General features: G+C 40.3%; 1 protein-coding gene across 1 annotated transcript in view; it reads left to right on the top strand.

Moving 5' to 3' along the window:
• Svep1 (sushi, von Willebrand factor type A, EGF and pentraxin domain containing 1) overlaps window positions 1–19,920 on the top strand; it is a 167,986-nt gene that overhangs the window by 96,284 nt on the left and 51,782 nt on the right. Inside the window, exons 19-27 of the mRNA XM_028779896.1 lie at window positions 1,506–1,667; window positions 2,261–2,352; window positions 3,488–3,584; window positions 5,218–5,331; window positions 8,594–8,707; window positions 9,320–9,521; window positions 13,023–13,180; window positions 15,021–15,222; window positions 17,186–17,361. Coding sequence (XP_028635729.1) covers window positions 1,506–1,667; window positions 2,261–2,352; window positions 3,488–3,584; window positions 5,218–5,331; window positions 8,594–8,707; window positions 9,320–9,521; window positions 13,023–13,180; window positions 15,021–15,222; window positions 17,186–17,361 — 1,317 coding nt within the window. The remainder of the gene's footprint in view (window positions 1–1,505; window positions 1,668–2,260; window positions 2,353–3,487; window positions 3,585–5,217; window positions 5,332–8,593; window positions 8,708–9,319; window positions 9,522–13,022; window positions 13,181–15,020; window positions 15,223–17,185; window positions 17,362–19,920) is intronic.

Below are 19,920 nucleotides of genomic sequence, written 5' to 3'. Positions count from 1 at the left end.
AAGTCTGCAGTAAAATAATTCAGTCTGTGCCCCAACTTCCTCTGACCACAAAGCAACTGGAATTTTATAGGGAAGTGAATTCGTATTTGACTTTTCTTCCAGTCTTCTAAATAAGCCTTGAGGTTTGTCTAACACCAGATTTGCAATTAAACAGATCTAATTCCCAGAATGTGGCAGAATTCTGGTAAATTCCCCTACGCCTCCTCGTATCCCCAGCATAGTTAGCCACACTTTGAGCGCAACACGATGAGAACTGGGAATAACTCAGCATCTTTTGTAGGTTTGGACCTTCACCATTGTACTTCAAATTGAAGTATATATGACTTATAACATGGACCCTCACATATTTTCTTTTACTTTTCAACTTCCTTGCTTCCGTCTTCTTTCCTTTCCTTCCTTCAATCTGTCTTTCTTTTTTGATTTCCTGTCTTTCTATATTGTTGATAGATGTGTTGTTCTGGTTTTTTTTAACTGAGTTTATCTTACATTTCTTAAAAAGAAAACACCTTTTATGTTTCAGCATGCTCAGAGTTAATTGTTATAATCACTATAAGAGTTCCGTGCCATGCATTACTCCCATGCTTATGCAATACAACCGCTTGCATCTCCTCTCTTCTTGAATACAAGCCCTTGCACTTGGGGCTACAAATCTGAAAGATTTCAGTCCTATAAATGGCACCTTATCATCATTGTTAACATATTCATCCCATAGGACAAAGGTCAATATTTTGAGAGGACCAGAATTATACTATCTCTCACCCTGACCCTTCAAGATGAAGCTAAAACAGGAATTGAGGGGAATTACTGACCTCTGGCACTAGCTTTGGAAACATATTAACTTGTTTGTCTGTTCGTGTATGATTAAAGGGTATGGCATGTGTTGATCCCATACTTACATGCTCACTGAAGTCAAACAAGCTCGCACATCCCACCATTTCACCTCGTTATGCTTTTATCTGTTGGAAAGGTTCCTGAAATCTATGTCATTGGCTTATGAAACAGTGTGATCAACTATCCAGTAAACTTATTTAAAGGCCAAATTTATTGAGATCTATGGCTATATTTGTTCTCCTTAACACCATCAGTAAATGATACTTGCAAGTTAATAATTTCCTCTGGCTATCTCAGTACACTATTTCAAATTTGACCTTAATATTAATATTAATGTTAATATTAATATTAAGTGACATTTCTACATTCTTTCCTCATCATCAGAACATTAAGACATGTTTATTCTGTGTGTGTTTAGCTTTATATTATGTACTAAATAGTACTGATATGAAAACATGAGAAGCCTCTGTTTCCTGCATACATAAATACAGATGCAACATTTCTCATCGTATACATTGGTTGACTGATTTAATTAGGTGTCTGGGACTTCCTTTTCCAAACCTAAAGAGCTGACACAAGTATTTCAGTACCTTTCTCACAACCAAAGTCTAGAGAGCTTATTTTAAATGTAATGTTTAATTCCATACACACAAATGATGTGTTTTTCTTTGTAGTGCCCTGCCCAATAGGAGAATTCTCCCGTTCTGGGCTAACGCCCTGCTACCCTTGCCCTCGAGACTATTACCAGCCCAATGCAGGGAAGTCCTTCTGCCTTGCCTGTCCCTTTTATGGAACTACAACCATCACTGGCGCCACGTCCATCACAGACTGCTCCAGTAAGTTCCCAGCCTTCATCTACAAACCCCGTGTGAGTTTAACCATATCTGCCTCTCTGGTTTCTTTTGTTCTCGACATCACCATTTGGGGTAGGTTCCAATATCTGGGCTTGTTAATTCATTCTTCTGTGGTCTTTTAAAACAATTTTATTACATTTATTTATGTATGTTATACATGTGCGTGTGCACTCATGCATGCATGCATGCATGCATGCACACATGCTCCTGTGGCTGGAAAACAATGCAGAGGAATCATACTTTACAGTCTCCACCATGTGTGACCTAGGATCGAACTCAGACGATCACACTTGTCGGCAAGTGCTTTTGCTCATTAAACCATCTTACTTGATCTTTACAAGGTCCTCTTGACGACAAGACTAGAAGAATTATTTTGGAAACATTGCACATGGTAACTAGCATATGTCTCCCTCAGAGTCTAGGATGGAATGGCATGCCGCCCATGACTGTGCTTTCCTGTGTAGTATTACTGAAACAAAATCCATGTGGCTTGACTGCAACCGGAGTATCTCGAGAGAGTTTAATTATGGGCCATACCTACCATACACTGACATTCTGCCCGTTTGTCTTGTTAGGTTTTAGCTCCACTTTCTCAGCAGCAGAAGAAAGCGTAGTGCCCCTCGCGGCCCTTGGACATACCCAAAACAAGTATGAAGTCAGCAGTCAGGCAAGTCTGCTTTCTACACAGAACATTTCTTTGATGGGATGCTTGAAAAATAATTTGCCACTCTACATATCACAGAATACTGGGGTTGATACATTAATCAGATTATGAATACTATAAAGGCATATTTAGTTATGATTCTTAATAAGAATTTTCAAAAAAATATAGCATTTGTTGTTCTTAGTATCAAAAATTGAAATTGTTTCCCCAGAAATGCCTGCTCAACAGTATGTAGATGTGGGAAGCTTTGGTCACTAATTGACCCATCATTGGGAAAAGGGGTTTAGTTTACCAATGGCTTTTTTTATAGGGGGTGAAAGATAATCTAGCTTTTATTTCAAAATTATTTACATATTTTTATGACCAAAGAAATTGTTTCTTGGTACAATATATGAAGAATTAAGCACTATCACTCAGGAACAGAACTAAACCAATTGTTCTTTGTGTGTGTGTGTGTGTGTGTGTGTGTGTGTGTGTGTGTGTGTGTGTTTTCCTAGAAACTGAGCTGACAGACTCACAATGCTGGGTGGGTGTCCTGCCAATGAGTATATTCCCAAGCCAGCTTTCCAGTTTTGTTTTTTTCTGTTTTAAGATGATTTGCCATGTCAGATATCTTGGGTAGATTCTGTCATTACCCTTAATTCATCCTACCCACAAGTCATACGTCCTTTGCCATTTGATGCTTGTAAAGCCGATGATATTGTATTTCTTCTGTCATCTTCCCACAGTCTACCATAGTGAGCTGCTTGAGAGTGAGCTGGCTGGATGCAGACTTGTTGGGCCCTCCAGAGCATGGCCTGATGGAGTCCAGGGCCACTTTACAATAATAATGTATGGACTTCACACTGAGGCTCTGTTGTAACTGGCCTTGGTTGATTCCTGTACTTCATATATTTCAAAAACATCTCTAAGGAATTCTAACATGCAACCCACATGTAGGAACACTGCATATGTTTACCTTGCTATAAAATCACCATTTGTGCCCATACATAGCAGACTGCTATGATACCACAGTGACCCAGCTAGCTTGAATGAACTCACCGGGAAGCATCATGGCAACCATTTAGCCCCTAGGTAGGAACGCTCTGAAATGACCTGAGTGCTTCCCTGTAACATGTGTCTTTTCTGCCCCTGGTAGGTCTTCCACGAATGCTTCTTAAACCCTTGCCACAACAGTGGAACCTGCCAACAGCTTGGGCGTGGTTATGTCTGTCTCTGTCTACCTGGATACACAGGTACCGTAAAGGAATACTAATTTTATCATGTTTCATGTGAAATTGGCATGTCTACTGAGTCAGACTTTGGGATGCTAAACACAGACCAGGTGACATTAGACACCATTAACGAGAGGAAATATTGGGTTGAACAAGATAAAAGGCATGTATATCTAACAGTTTTCTTTGTACAGTTTGGAGGAAAAGTGGGGGGAGGCTTCACTGTGAAGCGAACACTATGACTGGGGGATTAATTTGAACACAATCTGAGAGTCTTCTCCAAGGTTTTGTTCTAACACAAATTAAATGCATGAGGTTCAACTTTGTCCAATACAAACATTTTTAAAAAAAAATTCCTAGCATCTCTCATTGTTAGTCAACTGTGGAAGTTCTTCGCTCATGAGATCTGTTACTTTGTTTCTAGCTTTAGGAGAACTCCAGCACTCTGGGCTAGAGGCTGTAAGAATTATGTTTACTTGTAGTTTGGTTCTCATTGCAGTTTTAGGAGAAAATAAACTACATCTTAAAATTGCAATTAATTCAAAATGATCTCTTATTTTCTTTAAAATATGTCTTTTGCTTCCAAAGAAAAAGGTATGTGACAAGCTCTGAAAGTTTTTCATGGAAAATTATATTTAAGTAGAATTTACCAAAAAAAGAAAAAAAGCAAAAGAAAGTTTGGGAAAAAAAGACATCTAACACTAGCAAGCATATCGGCATTCCAGTTACCATAGTTAGCTCTTGTATGTGCTTTCTTTTAAAATCGTGCTGATATTTCATAGGAAATATAAGACTTGCCAGGCTCACGGTACACACATTTAATCCCACCATTTGGGAGGCAGAGGCAGGGGGGATCTCTCTGAGTTCAAAACCAGCTTAGTCTACAAGGTGATCCCAGGCCAGCCAGGGAAACACAGTGAGATCTCATTTAAAGAAGAAAGACGAAGGGAAAGAGGGGAAGAAGGAAGGACGAGAATGAGTGGGGAGGAGAGGGGAGAGAAGGGATGGATGGATGGATGGATGGATGGATGGGTGGATGGATGGATGGATAATTTCTGAAAATTCTATACTTGAGTGGCCATTTAAAGAAGGTATATAAATACTGCTTCTCAGACATTAGTGTGCCATAACTATTTAGAAGGCTTGAAATGTGGCATTTCTCTTTTGTCCTGAGGTGATGCTGATGCTGGTGCCAATGCCAGTGATCTGAGTCTACCTGGCAGAGAGGGATTTTAACAGAACTAGCCCAGCAAACTTGTGTGCACTTTATGGAAAGATGATGTTCCACCACAGGGCGTCTACCATATGAGCTCAGATTTAGCAAAACTTGATCCCATCCCACCCTTTGAGCCATGTAGCCTTAGTAGCAATTCTATATACTTTTGTGGGTTTTCTTTTCTGCGTTATGATTAATTATAATTTGTGGCTCCAATTTATAATTGCAGGCTTTCCTTTCCATTCCTTAAGGATCTAAGGCATTTTGCTGTTTCACATGTAGTGCTCTAAGGTATATTAAGTCTATATGAGAACCTGTAGTTCCCTCACTACACACAGCTGGATACTAGCTCTGCCTCATAAGCCTGGGTTATGGAGATCATTACTTTCAAATGATCACGAGTGTTTACTACTCCCTTCCTTTGATTTGACATTTTAGGCTTAAAGTGTGAAACAGATATTGATGAATGCAGCCCACTGCCTTGTCTCAACGGTGGAATTTGTAGAGACCAAGTTGGGGGGTTCACTTGCGAATGTTCATTGGGTTATACAGGTAAGGGGCACGGCTCATGTCTTTGCCATATAAACCTAGTCTTGTTTTGCCTTATTTATGTACATTTGAAAAATGTTTATTATAATGCTATGTGAGGAGAACATTTGTCTGTTTGAAATTGCTTATGACTTATAAAATAGACGAACCTGGTTCCCTCTTCAACTACAAGATTTGAGCCTCCAAATGTCAGATGCAGAAAATAAAGACGAGGAAGTGAGAAGAAACATTTTTTTTTTCTCGTGGTAAACAGGTTCTCCATAGCTCTTCACTGACACCTTACTAATATTTCAAAGTGTGTGTGTGTGTGTTGTATTTTAAGTCAGAGAATTGCATCTTTCAAGTATCCTCCCTCCAAATAGTCCAGAAACATCGACCTCGCTATCAGTTCCCTGGTTAAAATCCATTATAATGATTCTAGTATTGCTTAGAGTCTCATGAAATAGAATGTGATTTATGATCTTAGCAGTTGTATCAACCTCATAATAGTGTTATGACAGCAATGGAGATCATATTAACAAGTTATGTCTATACCTAACTCATGAAATGTTATACTAAATTATACTTAAATAACTATTTTAATTCATGCATGTTTAGTATATTTTATATTTAATAAGTCCTCTATGATCCTTATAAAACATTTTGCAGGACTATATTATAAACACTTTATCACCAAAAACAATTTTCATAATGAAATAAAAATGTTAACATAATGTATGGTGACAATCCTTTGAACCACTTCTATTTTGTTCATTTGAGATCATGACATGATGTTAGCCCTTTGTCGTATGCAGAGGCACGTTGAGTTCATACAGTAGAATTATAGATTTTCTGGAAGTCTAATTCAAAGACTTTTTTAATTCATAAACTTTTCATTCAAAAAACTTGCAAATTGAAAAAAAAACACACTAAATTAGCCAGACCCAAAGCCTATACATCTCAATGAACTTTTGTGCAATTTTTATAGTGGTTCTAAAGCCGTAACGTGTCACATTGGATTTTACACTTCTACTATAAAATAGATTTTTATACACTTATCAAAAATCCACGACAGAATTAGAACAGAAAAACAATTAGATTTCTGTCCTCTTTCATAATGCATGTCCCTGGCTGGACTGCATTTAGGCCTTCATTATACCCTAATATTTAGCCCTTCTTGTTTACTTTCCCATATATAATACTGTACCCTCGTGCACATGTGTTTATATACATTCAAAGATTTGTATAAGAAGAAATTCGTATACAAAGAAATAGACTGGAAAGACTGGAAATAGCTCCAAAGTTCCCCAGTCGGCTACCAGGCAGATGCAGAAGGTATGCCTATTTATCTCTTACAAGAAAAGAGATAACCCTTTGTTTGAGCACAAATTAAAGTGTGTGGCTTATTTTAGGGCTGTGCCCCATGTAACTGCCCAGAGGTAGACGTACTCAGGTTCTGACTGAGGGGTTGCAGGTCTGCACATCTGCTGCTTGCGCTGAGGACGTGTGCCATTTCTATTTTATTTCCCATGCTTGCTCTCTCACTCTTTGCCTTACACATATGGCTGCATTTCCATATGCAGTGGAAAGATGACGCATCTCTGCATACATTTCTCTACTTAAAACTTTGGAGCTATTTTCAGTCTTTAGGACTTGTACAAATCTTTGAATGTAGATAAACAAATGTGCATGAGGGTACAGTATAATATATAGAAAAGAGAACCCAGGTTTTAAACACAAAAGTCTGTAGATAGAGTGACAGACATGTACTGGGAGAAAATGAGACCCAAGCTTCTGAATAATATATATTTATTAGATGCAGGGTGTACTGTGCTGCTCACTAAACATTAAGATTTATAAATAGTTACTGAAAAAATACACATTATAGTTTAATTTTCCTTGCTTTGATATAAACATAATGACAAAAAACAACCTGAGGAGGAAGGGTTTATCTGAATTAACACCAGATCACAATCCATCATTGAAGGAAGTCAGATTAGGAACTCAAAGCAGAAACTTGGAGACAGAAGGGAACTCTGCTTGCTGGCTTATACTCTGGCTCATGTTCAGACAGCTTTCCTATGTAGCCCAGATCCACTTGCCTAGGGATGGTGCTGCCCATGGTGGGCTGGGCCTTTACACATCAATCTTTGGGAATGACAAGCTTTCACAGACGTGGCCATAGGCCAGTAGTATAATTGAGGCAAAACTCTTCAATCAAGGTCCCACTTTTCCAGGCGACTCTAGGTTGATCAAGTTAACAATGAAAAGTAATAGAACAGTATTTATTAAGTCTGTATGAATATGTAGGTTTGTTAGAATAGCCATCCTCAAAATCTTTTATTGATAAAATTTCTCTTTAGTGTAGTTTGTGGTAGGGTATATATGCTATTATGCGTGTGTTGTACAATTCTACTTGTGCCTTGAATTTAAGCACACTGTCCTCTTCAAACTGAGGAATCTTTGTATACATCACTTGAATTTGAAAATTTTGCCACTCTGGCTTATTTCTGAACAGAGTAGAGGATGTGAATGACATCAGTTGTCCTCAAGTTATTTATTTACAGAGCATGGGAGCCGCTGCACCGAAGTTTGGCTACTGTTTTCTGGGTTTGCAGAACAAAATAAGTTATTTTCTTTATGCAGTATTTTCTCCAGTACTTTTTGTCAATTTTGTGCCATTTTCAGCTTAACTTCAGAAGGAATGCACAACATAGAATAACTATTGAACAGATAATGTAAGAAAATGAATTTAAGCATTATCACATACCTTCTTAAAAATATGGTCAGAGGGGCTGGAGAGATGGCTCAGCAGTTAAGAGCACTGATGCTCTTCCAGAGGACCTGGGTTCAACTTCCATCACCCACAAGGCAGCTCACAACTGTCTATGTCTCCAAGATCTGACACCTTTACATAGACATTCATGCAGGCAAAACACCAGTGCACATAGATAAAATTAAGGTTTGAGGGGGGAGGGAGGGAGGGAGGGAGGGAGGGAGGGAGGGAGGGAGGGAGGGAGGAAGGCAGAGAGAGTCAGGAGTTCATGGGTGCCATTTCTCATTGTATGCCAAATAAGCCATACATCTCTGGGTAAACTTTTTCTCTTTCAAAGTCAAAGATTAAAGAGAAATATTTGTGTCAATGTATTTGGCAAAGAGCAAAAACTTCGTGAGCTCATTGGCTATGATTTTCATTTCCTGTTTTCACTCTGAACAACTTGTTTTTTTTTAAAAAAAAAAACAACTTATGTTTTCCCCAGCTTGAAGACTCTATGATTCTTTTCAGGTCATATATGTGAAGAAAATATAAATGAGTGTAGCTCCAGCCCTTGCTTGAATAAAGGAACCTGCACTGACGGCTTGGCGAGCTACCGCTGTACCTGCGTGAAAGGCTATGTCGGTAAGACGTTAGCATTTCCTTCCTTTCTTTTAAAATCCTGTAAATAAAGATTACTGCATTGACTAACATATGATCTAAGTATTATGTTATATATAATATAATATCTAAATAAACATAATTTCTAAATATTATATTTGGGTTTTAGGAACACACTGTTGGAGATAAGGCTTGTAAATGATATTCATAAAATGAATGTAAATGATGCAGAATAATATATTTTACAAACTAAAGAGAGAAATATGGTTAAAGAGATATGTACTTAGTTGTTAGGGAAGAACTCTGAGAGGGGAAAATGCTAGGGAAGGAAACACGTGAGGCCAAAGAAAGGGAAAAGACAGAAGTAAGTTTACCATCCTTTTGAACATTGTTTTAGCTCGATGCCCATTGCTAAGCATAGTGTCAGAAGGAAGATAAAGTGAGCTGAAGATGGAAACTGCAGAATCCAGAAACGACTCAGCGAAGCCAGAGTCATTACAAGCTGCGCCTTGAGCAGATTTAGTGGTGGTGGCTCTGCGGAGGCTCTCACTTAGGTGCAGCCAAGGAGTCACCTGTGGCTTGCTTTTCCTCTGGAGGTAGCCATCCCAGTTTTTTCTCATCCTCTCCCATCCCCAGGCGCGCACTGTGAAACAGACGTCAATGAATGCCAGTCGAGCCCCTGCTTGAACAACGCAGTTTGCAAAGACCAAGTTGGGGGGTTCTCGTGCAAATGCCCACCTGGATTTTTGGGTACTAGGTGTGAAAAAAATGTGGATGAGTGTCTCAGCCAACCATGCCAAAACGGAGCCACTTGTAAGGATGGCGCCAACAGTTACAGGTAAAAGACCATGTCTAGAGTTTCACTTTGTGTTTCCTTGACTGAGCAGTCACTGTGGAGTCTGAATGGAGTATTAAATGCAAAGCCCCAAGTCAGTTATCCTCACATGCTGACTTTAAAAAAGGCACCTTAGAGTCTCACCATCACTTGCAGCAAGGCAGGACTAAGCCTAGACGTGAGCCTATAGAGTTTTTGTTGTTGTTCTTGTTTGGTGTGTGTGTGTGTGTGTGTATGTGTGTATGTGTATGTGTGTGTGTGTGTGTTGTTTTGAGATAGAGTCTCCTACATGTAGGACAGTCTGTCCTGGAACTTACCTATGTAGTTGAGGATGACTTTAAACCTCTGACCCTCCTGCCTCTGCCTCCTGGAATCACATGCACGTACCATCATGCCTGGTGATCTGCAGTTCCGTGGGTATAGCCCATAGCTTTCTGCAAGTTAGGCAAACACCAACTGAACTATATACTTCCAATCCCAAATCTGTAGTTTTAAAATAGGCAACTAAGGTGTTTGCAGTCTATGAGTGTAATATATGCCAGGTTTAGAAACTTTGGCTCTTGAGAAATTACAAAAGATGAAAGGAGAGCCTGGAGAGGTGGCCTGGTTGTCACGTGCTTGCTAAGAAAGGATGAAAACTCGAGTTAAGATCTCTTTGTTTTACACAGTTAGCACCTGTGTAAAACAAAGCTCAGTGTAGCAGTACCAATCTGTAATCCCCAAGGATGGGATGGCAGAGACAGGTGGATTCTAGAGCTCACTGGTCAGTCAGATGAGCCACGTAGGTGAACTCTGAGTTCAGTAAGAGATCCTGTCTTGAAAAATAAGGTAGAGAATGATAGAGATATACACAGGATAACAACCTCTGGTCACACACATACACACAAACACAATCATATGCATACACACAGGAACACCATGCACACATGCATATGGAGACACATACATGCACATACACATGCATGAACAGCACATGCACACATGAACATACACATGCATGTATAAATGCATACATGTACACACACATACATGGGAACACACATGCATACATATATGCACACACACATGCATGAACAAGCACACACACATGGGAACACACACATGGGAACACACACATGAACACATGCATAAATGAGCACACAGGAACATGCATGAACACATGTATGCATGACTCACACATGTATGCATGAGTGAGCACACACACAGGAACACACATGTGCTCAAAATAATAACGAAAAGAAAGAAGTACAGTCCTTGGGACAGAAGTTAATATATTAGCACTAGACAAAAAAAAACAATATTTTCAAACATCTTACGTTTTAGCTGACAATTCTTGCACTAAATAAAATAAAAATGGGCTATATGATCATACTACCTGAGAGCCCATCTACACTGGAATTCTGTGATGCTATAACATCTACTATAGAAATCTTTCATCAAAAGAAATCTAATGTGAGCACAAGTACAATAATATAAGCTGGGCCTTTGTGAGTGAAATACAAGTTCTTGGGAGACAGACTCTGCCTTCCTGAGGGAGCACTTAGGGTGTCAGTAGAATGCAGTTTACAAAACAGCCCCTCTAGTCATCTTCTGGAGCCACCTGTGCATCCCCTAGCCCGCAGGGAGACATGGGAGACCGCATTCCTGCAGTTCAAAACATAGGCTGCTCTTGTTGGTGAACCTTCTCGATTGCCGTGGTCCTAACACTGCTGTTGGATCCATTAGCTCACAAAGTTAAAAGAAAAAAAATGAGAGTTAACCCCTTACAACTTGTCACAGTCCCCTTCCAGCTTTGCCCCTGCCTATAACCACCTTCCTCCCAACAGCCAAAGCTGTATACATATGAGTATGTACATGGAAGGGAGTTAGGCCAGTGAAATCTGTATTGTTTGTGTGGAAGTGAAGTGTTATCAGTATAACTTCATTTTCTTACGGAAGCTTCACATTTTCTAACATAGAGCATCTCACCATAAGCAATAAGAAATTTTCAGTTCTGACTTCATCCCAGGGTTCAAAATAATAGAAGAATATGCAATTTACCTAAAGTCAGAGGAAAGGAGAAAACAATCTGTCCCCAGGATATAGTATTGTTGATAAAGTGAGCATCATAGACCAAGCATGACAGTGTCATAGTGTCAGATAAAGTTGAGTGACTGCTAGCCAAAACAGATTTACCATAAACCCTGCACTCTAAGATTTCCTTCTAAACTCCTCCAGTGGCGTGCACACATCCCGGTCACGTTCAGATCAATGTCAAAAGAAAAGCTCTAGGTGAATGTTCTAATGTTGACATTGTGACCTCCAGTCATGCAGAAAATTGAGGAGAATAATAAAGACATGCATTCATCTCTATGATTAGCAAACCTTAATATTTGCCATAATGATCCATACTTTTTGTTTTAAAAGAAAAAGCTCTAAAGATAGAGTTGGATTCCCTCCAGTTTGCAAAGACAACACACATACACACACACACACTTTCCTAGTAGTAATCAATATCCTGAAATGTTTCTATATAGAACTCATTTAGGGTTTATATTGTATGTCTACATATATATTCTATATAAATATATAGAACTCATTTAGGGCATATTTTATACATTTCTACCTAAATCACAATATGCATCATGGTTTTAGGTTTTAGGTACACTCCATCAATCATCTGTCGCTCACCATTGTTTTCAAGTATTGCTAAGTAGATGCATTTGCTTGTTCATTTGCACAATGGCTGCTTAGTATCTATTACATGAGTGCACCAGAGACTGCTTTCTCATCACCCCACAAGAACACCACTGTCGTAAACACAGGGCACAGGATGTGTAGCTGTTGTGCAGTGACTTTCTAGAGTAAACGATATGAAGTAGATACACAGGACTCTGGAGAACAGGCTCTCAACTGCCCTTGACACTGTGGGATTGTAGTTCTAACCCCCTTCTCAGATTTCCTATTTCACAGCAGGATGGTCAGCATCTGTCATTATTGGATGCATTTTTTCGCCATGGTGTGCAAAAAGTTGTGACCACAGATCCTAATGCAGTGAGTAAGAAGGAGCTTGAGAATCCCTCCCCACTACTCAGTGACAGCAGGCTGTCTACAAATGTCTTAACAACTGTAGCAAACTTTAACTCATCAGTAAAGAGGAAGGACACCAGCACTATGCCATTGCTGTAACCTTGGCTTAATAAATAAACAGGCTTTAGAATAGAATCTGAGCTGTCCGCATTTTCCTGAGAATTTCTGTGGGGAAGGAACTGAGCATTCATGAACTGTCCAACTAGCCATAGGAACTCTTAGACCAGAATTACTTTTTGCTTTGTTTTGTTCTGTTTGTACTTTATAGTGTCTTAAAGGGGTTCTGTCACAATCAGATGAATGGGGAAAATAAATAATTTAAGCACTTCCCCTCTAAGTCTTCTGAAACAAGGTTGTTGTAAGTTAGGGTTATGGTTATGGTTTCTCTAATGAACCCTCTAATGGCTCCTGTTGCTGCATTTCATTTTCTTCCAGGTGTCAATGTCCAGCAGGCTTCACAGGGCCACACTGTGAACTGAACATCAATGAGTGTCAGTCCAACCCATGCAGGAACCAGGCCACCTGCGTGGATGAACTAAACTCATACAGTTGTAAATGTCAGCCAGGATTTTCAGGCCTCAGGTGTGAGACAGGTATGTATGAACTCAAGTGTGGAAGGGTATGTATGAACACAGGTGTGGGACAGGTGTTTATAAATGCAGGTGTGAGATAGGTGTATATGAATGTAGGTGTAAGACAAGTATGTATGAACTCACGTGTGAAACAGGTGTGTCTGAACTCAGGTGTGAGACAGGTGTGTATGAACTCAGGTGTGAGACATGTCTGTATGAATTCAGAATGACTATTAGCAATATTTAGAATAGTAGTTGATCAGTGCTGGGTTTTACCCAGGCCATGTACTTCCCACACTCCAGAGGCTCTGCTAAGCACTTGATACTTATTTCATCTTCACAGCCACCAATAAACTAAGTACTGCTGTCATTATCCCCAACAGCATGCACTAGGAATCCAGAGCTTAGAGATCTAAAAGAGAAATGGAGAAGACAACTTGACAGAGGAGTTCCACATTTCCCTGTTTAACCTTTTGGGGATTGCTGGATGCATCCAGGCTCTGCCACACACCAGATGATCAACTATCATTCCTCTCCTTCCTCCTCCTTTTCTCCCGATCCTTTGTGGCCTTGTTAGTGCATGCATGCATGCATGCCTTTGTGCATGTGTGTGCATGCATGCGCATGCACATACATGTGAGAGTAGGGGTCAGAAGTCAGTGTCAGCTGCTCTCTGACTTATTTGTTTTTGAGGAAGAAACTCTCTTTGAACCAAGAGCTCACTGTCTAGTCTGGAAGACCAGCAAGTCCTAGGTATCGTCCTAGGATTACAGACATGTCACTATGTCGAACTTTTCATGTCAGTGCTAAGTATTGGGAAATCATGTCTTCATGCCTGCATAAGCTGGCACTTTACCCACTAAGCCATCGCCCCAATCCTAATTTTGTTAATTTTAATGGTATTTCACAAGTGAAAGTTGAAACATAATGATTATATATATTTATGGAATATAAAGAACATTTATGATTTATAAATACAATGTAGACTATTTAAAGCAATTTAATTAACGTATCTGTTAGCCCAATGCTTCACATGATTTTGGTGAGAATACTAAAATGTACTCCCTTAGCAATTTTGTTCACTGAGCTGTTGTTAACTATGTTTACCATATTCTGAAGCTGAACTCAAACAAATGAGCAAACCAAAGTACCCTCCTCTAAGACGTTATAGCCGTGAATGATCATCTCTCTATTTCTTCCATTTGTCTACAAAAAAACACTTTAAAAAGTCACTTGGCTTGAGCAGTGAAGGTTGATGAACAGGTAGGTCAGAGAGTCAATAGAACAATGCTAGTCTGCTTTCTCAGGAGATATAAGTCTTTTAGTGATAATGTAGGCTTTGCAGAGCTGAATAGAAGAGCTGAATTGTTCGTCAGCCGAGGAAAAGACAGATCCCAAGGAAGGAAAGATGTTGCCCTTGGATTAGTCTCTTCCCTCCTCTACAGCAATAAACCTCCCCCCTCTCTCCCCCTCCCTCCCTCTCTCTCCTTCCCTCTCTCTTCCTCCCTCTCTCTCCCCCTCCCTCCCTCTCTCCCTCCCTCTCTCTTCCTCTCCCCCCCCCCTCACTCTCTCTCTCACACACACACACACACACACACACACACACACACTCCTTCCCATCATAATATGTCCCACTTTATCAGCTCTCAACCTTTCCACCTCTCCAACACTTTTTATCTCCTCCCCTTCACAGCTTACATATATACCATAAGTAGTCACTGTTTAACTTTCAAATCACTTCCCAAATCTTCATGTTTGCTGAAGCATCTTTGGAATTGGTGCCTCTTGCCCCCTGCTCTCCCTGGACAACTGAAAGTGTGTATAAACACCACATTCTGCACGCTCTCCTTATTTGTTGCAGAACAGTCTTCAGGTTTTAACCTGGATTTTGAAGTTTCTGGCATCTATGGGTACGTCCTCCTAGATGGTGTGCTTCCATCCCTCCATGCCATAACCTGCGCATTCTGGATGAAATCCTCTGATGTCATCAACTATGGGACACCGATCTCTTATGCACTTGAGGGCGACAAAGACAACACCTTCCTCCTGACTGATTACAATGGGTAAGCAGGAGTTAGAATGGATGCAGCAGGAGGGCTTCTCTTGATACCAAGTTAGAACTGAATCCTACTCAGGGCTCACCTTCTGACATTAGGGTTGGGAATGAGGGACATGAAGACATGGATGACAACAGTCAACTGGAACATCTGGATGAGCTCTATGGGAAAGTCAGATGTTGGTGATAACAGTTCACATGTGAGTTGGGTATCGCTTGGTGGGTATTGTTTTATTTGATTTTATCAATGTCCTGAAGAATACTGCCCCATCTACAGGCAGCAAAACAAATTTTCAGAAAGACTAAATGATGTGCCACCTATGAGCCATACCATGGGAAGGTCAGGTCTAACTCTCAAGAGATTGATGCCCTTTCTTTATACAGCAGAACATCCAAAGATTAAGGGTCATCAGCAACACTTGTCTGTGGAAGACAGGTGGATTGAGGACCAGCACACAGTTTCAGGGTACCAGGAGCATTCTTAGTTCCCTCAAGAAAAATTAAATCTAACTCCAGTATCCTTCCCTCTGCACTGTCTATAAAGTCATTCCATTTGTACCTAGAGTTTGCTGAAGAGCCACAGACTTGGACAGGCCCAAACACCAGTCATCTGTCCACCTTAGTTGTTGCTGTGCTGTCCACCAGCTTGGCCTCTGGGGTCCTTTGAAGACCCCAACTCTTTTCTACATTTGCATTCCTTGGCAAGACTGCAAGTCCACCCTAACTAGGCTGTATGGTGTTCCATGGGGCTCTTCTTCTCAGGTTTACTCATAGCACTGGCCTAACAAGCAGGTTGCAGGTCCCAGAGACCTACTGGGATCTTTCTTCTTCTCAAGCCCGGCAGTTTCACTATTGGTTAAAAATCTCATCAAACACAATTCTTCTTAGTCAACTCGAACTTTCAGAAGGGCGGAAATTTAAGGCATTTGCAAACACTTGAGGTAAAATGTACATAAAGAGATAAACTGCTGCCTGCTTGGCTAGAGGAAAGGGGGAAACATCTAGAAAGAAAACAGCTGGTGCTGCAAGAACATTCCTCTCATGAATTTTGTTGCTAAAGTCTGAGAAGACTTTTATCCTCCTCCATTCTCCATGGTCATTTCTTTGTCTCGGTTTGCCTTTGGACACTTTGCACTTTAAACTGTTCACTGTCTGTATACCACTTCCATGAGTGGTAGGGTTTCTGGAAACTTCTTATGGTTCTTTTTATTTTGACTATGTATTTTGGCTACCATATGACCAATGGCAACTGTATCACTCTGTTCTGGCTACTATAAAAAGTCCAAGATCAAAGCAGTGGCAAAATCAGGCTCTAGGAAGTGCGCCTACCTGGTCCACACAGATCCTATTCAGATGTATTCTTCTGTCCTCAAAGACTGAACAGCAAGATGTTCCTGCTGACTTCTTTTGTAATTGCAATAGTCATCCCTGTTCAGAGGCCCCTGTCCTCTTGACCTAGTCACCCTCAAAGACCTCTCTTCTTATACTGTCCAATTTCTAGGACTTTGACCACACAAACTTTGAGGGTACACAAATGCCCAGTCAATCGTATAAGCCCTGAAGCAGACTTAGCTCCTATGGACATCTGAAGTTTCTTTCTGGTCTTAGAAAACACATATTCTAGAGGAAGAGCATCACTTAGACATTTCAGCAACTCTCGCTTGTTCTTGGCTTTTCAAAGGATGGTAAATTGTCTCAATTATCCTGGCTCGTTCCAAGACTTTTGCTTGCTCATTAGTGTTTACATTGACCTAGAATTTAGTATAATTAGTAACCTTGATCTGCTTCTAAAATATTATCAGATGGATGGGGAAAATGACTAATGGATTACATGAGTACTTTACACACACACACACACACACACACACAGACACTCACACGATAAAGAGTAATGTGCCCCAGAGAACAAATCATATATTGTGATATATTGTGACCATTGACTGTATTCCCTGGAATCTTTCTCTCCACAGCTGGGTTCTTTATGTGAATGGAAAGGAAAAGATCACCAACTGCCCCTCTGTAAATGATGGCATTTGGCATCATATTGCAATCACATGGACAAGTACTGGTGGAGTCTGGAGGGTCTATATAGACGGGGAATTATCTGACAGTGGTACCGGCCTCTCCATTGGCAAAGCCATACCTGGTATGTTTTGCAAAATGAGTACATGTGTATGAGACTCTGGAGGTATGCTTACATGGACACAGCATTGGTCAACGTAGTTGTCACTACTTCCAGACAAAGACCCACAATGATGTCTTTCCCTTATTATCTATCAGTTATCTAGACTGTAAGATACCAAATTCTTTTCCCTGGCCGAGCTGCATGACTGTAAAAGAGAAGCCTTTGTGGATCTTGGTTTGACCAAGAAGCAAGCTGGGCTAGGAGCATTTGCCAAGCTGTATTCTAAGCAAGCCATTAGCTACTGGAATCCTGTGCTTGCTTGCTTGCTTGCTTGCTTGCTTGCTTGCTTGACTGATTGATTGTTACCTTTTAGGAGGCTTTCAGTTTTGTTTTGGGACAAAATATATCAGCTGAGCCACTGGGTCCATTTTCCAGCTTTTGTGTCCTTTGTCAAATGGAATTCAATCTTGCCTCTGAAGTCACTCTAAATATCCAGGGAGGTTTAGTAATGGAAGAGCTATGTGAATGTCATTATTCTTCACTTTCTTCATGTTTCCAATGTACAAAAATAGTGTCTGGGTAAAATAAAATTCAACAAAAATATCTTAAAATATTAAAAATGAACTAGTATCTTCTAGAAGCAAGTAATATTGAACCAAGGTAGGTCAATATAATTCTATAGTAGAAGTTAAATACTCATGAAAATGTGATGAGATTAGCTTTTCAGAGCCTCAAAACGTATTAAATTTACATTTTAGAAACTGTCTTTATGTTTTACTTTGTAATACTAAAATGTAAATATAGAAATGACACCAAAATTCACTCACTTGTGATTATAGAGAATATATACCGAGAATCCACCCCTAAATAAGTTGGGCACCCATTGATCAAAGTTCATATGATCTCTGACCTCCAGAAGGTGTCAGTTTGGTGCAGGAGTGATATACTTAGGTCCATCATTAGATGCAATTTCAAGCTGAGGTAATCACTGTGGAGGAATGGGACACAGTTCATGACAGCTCACAGCCAAAGAGCTGTGTAGGGTAAATGTTGGTGAAAGCTAAGGATATGTCTTTTCTGAGTTCTAAGGCTAGCCGAGCATTAACCAGCGAATGGGATCAGATGTTGAAAGAACTAAATAAAGATCAATGGAAATACCTGGAATGCAGATGGAAAAATAAATGTGCTATGCACTGCGCAAGGCTGTAGAAAGAGGTCACAGCCAGTCATAGAAAGTCTTGTTAGGACAGGTTAACAATTGAGGTTTTCATCCTAAAGTCAATGGAATGTCACTAATGTCCTTAAGATGGGAAAGTGATCCCAGGCATGGTCAGAATGGAGCAAAAGAATGTGGTAGGGAAAAAAAACTGAACAACAAAAAATGTTTCTAACCAGAGAGGACAACGGTCCCCAGCAAAGGTAGAGGATTAATATCAGGAGAATCTGGAGCCCTTGGTTCATCTCTACTGAGAGGGAAAGGCGTGTGTCAAGTGACAAACAGGAGACAACCACTATTCCTTCAGCAGTACTGATGTGACAGAGAAATGACTCATGCACACGTGCGGTGACATGAACCCCCACATGTTGTTAAGAACCAACACAGTTAGGAGAGCAGCCTGGGTACTGAGCAGACATGACAACCTCAATGGGCAGCTAGCTATAGAAACAGGGACAAGTGGTGTTGTGAGGGGAGAGGAGAATAGGAAATTCTCAGGGTTTCATGAATCCAGGCATCGAAGACAATGTGTATGGGTACAAATTAGGGAGATTAAACCAGAAGTTATCAACTAGAAATAGTGGAGAAGTTGTTTATGGTGATATTATCTGGAGGCTGATGAAGAAGCAGCTTTTGAAAACCATGTGGTTGGACACAGCTTAGTGGTGAGCATTTGCCTATCACATGAGAGGTCCTAGGTTCAATTCCTGGTACTGATCTTTTAATTGTGTGACTACTTTTATAAGATCAGGAGAATATTTGGCAAGGCTTTGGTGAAACCACTCTCAATACATTTAAAATATTTTGTTCTGAGCCAGGACATGGTGGGAAATCCCTGTAATAGTAGCTCTTGGGAAGCAGGGGTAGGAGGACCAGAAGTTCAAGGCAACCTTTGGCTAAATAGTAAGTTTGAAACCAACCTGGGATGTGTGAGACACTGTCTCAAAGTAAACCAAATTAAACTTTTAAAGAATCTCATTCTAACAATGTATGCCTTGTGAAATACATTTGAACAGAAAGCCACCATAGAACTCACAACTTCCCTGTAGTGCTATTTCTGCCTAATTACCCTTTTTGGATGGAAGGAAGGAGAGAGACTCCCAAAGTCAGACTGCTCTGCTTACATCCGAATCCTCACTCACAACTGTGCTCTTTACGTTCTCTCATTGCCTGTCCTACTTATAGAGAATGCACACAGATGTAGTGGGCATGGCCTATTATAAACTCTAGCACACAGACCACTGGAGAGACCAATGGCGGTGGAGAGTCACTCGTAACCTCAGTCCCACACACTATGGAGTTGTGTTCCTTCTTGCATCGTAATTCTCTGCCCAGAAACTGTCTTTTATCTGCATAAAACTAAC

The sequence above is a fragment of the Grammomys surdaster genome, unplaced genomic scaffold (assembly GCF_004785775.1).
Source record: "Grammomys surdaster isolate TR1022 unplaced genomic scaffold, NIH_TR_1.0 363, whole genome shotgun sequence".
NCBI classification, from domain to species: Eukaryota; Metazoa; Chordata; class Mammalia; order Rodentia; family Muridae; genus Grammomys; species Grammomys surdaster.
This window is presented reverse-complemented; position numbering and strand designations above follow the sequence as displayed.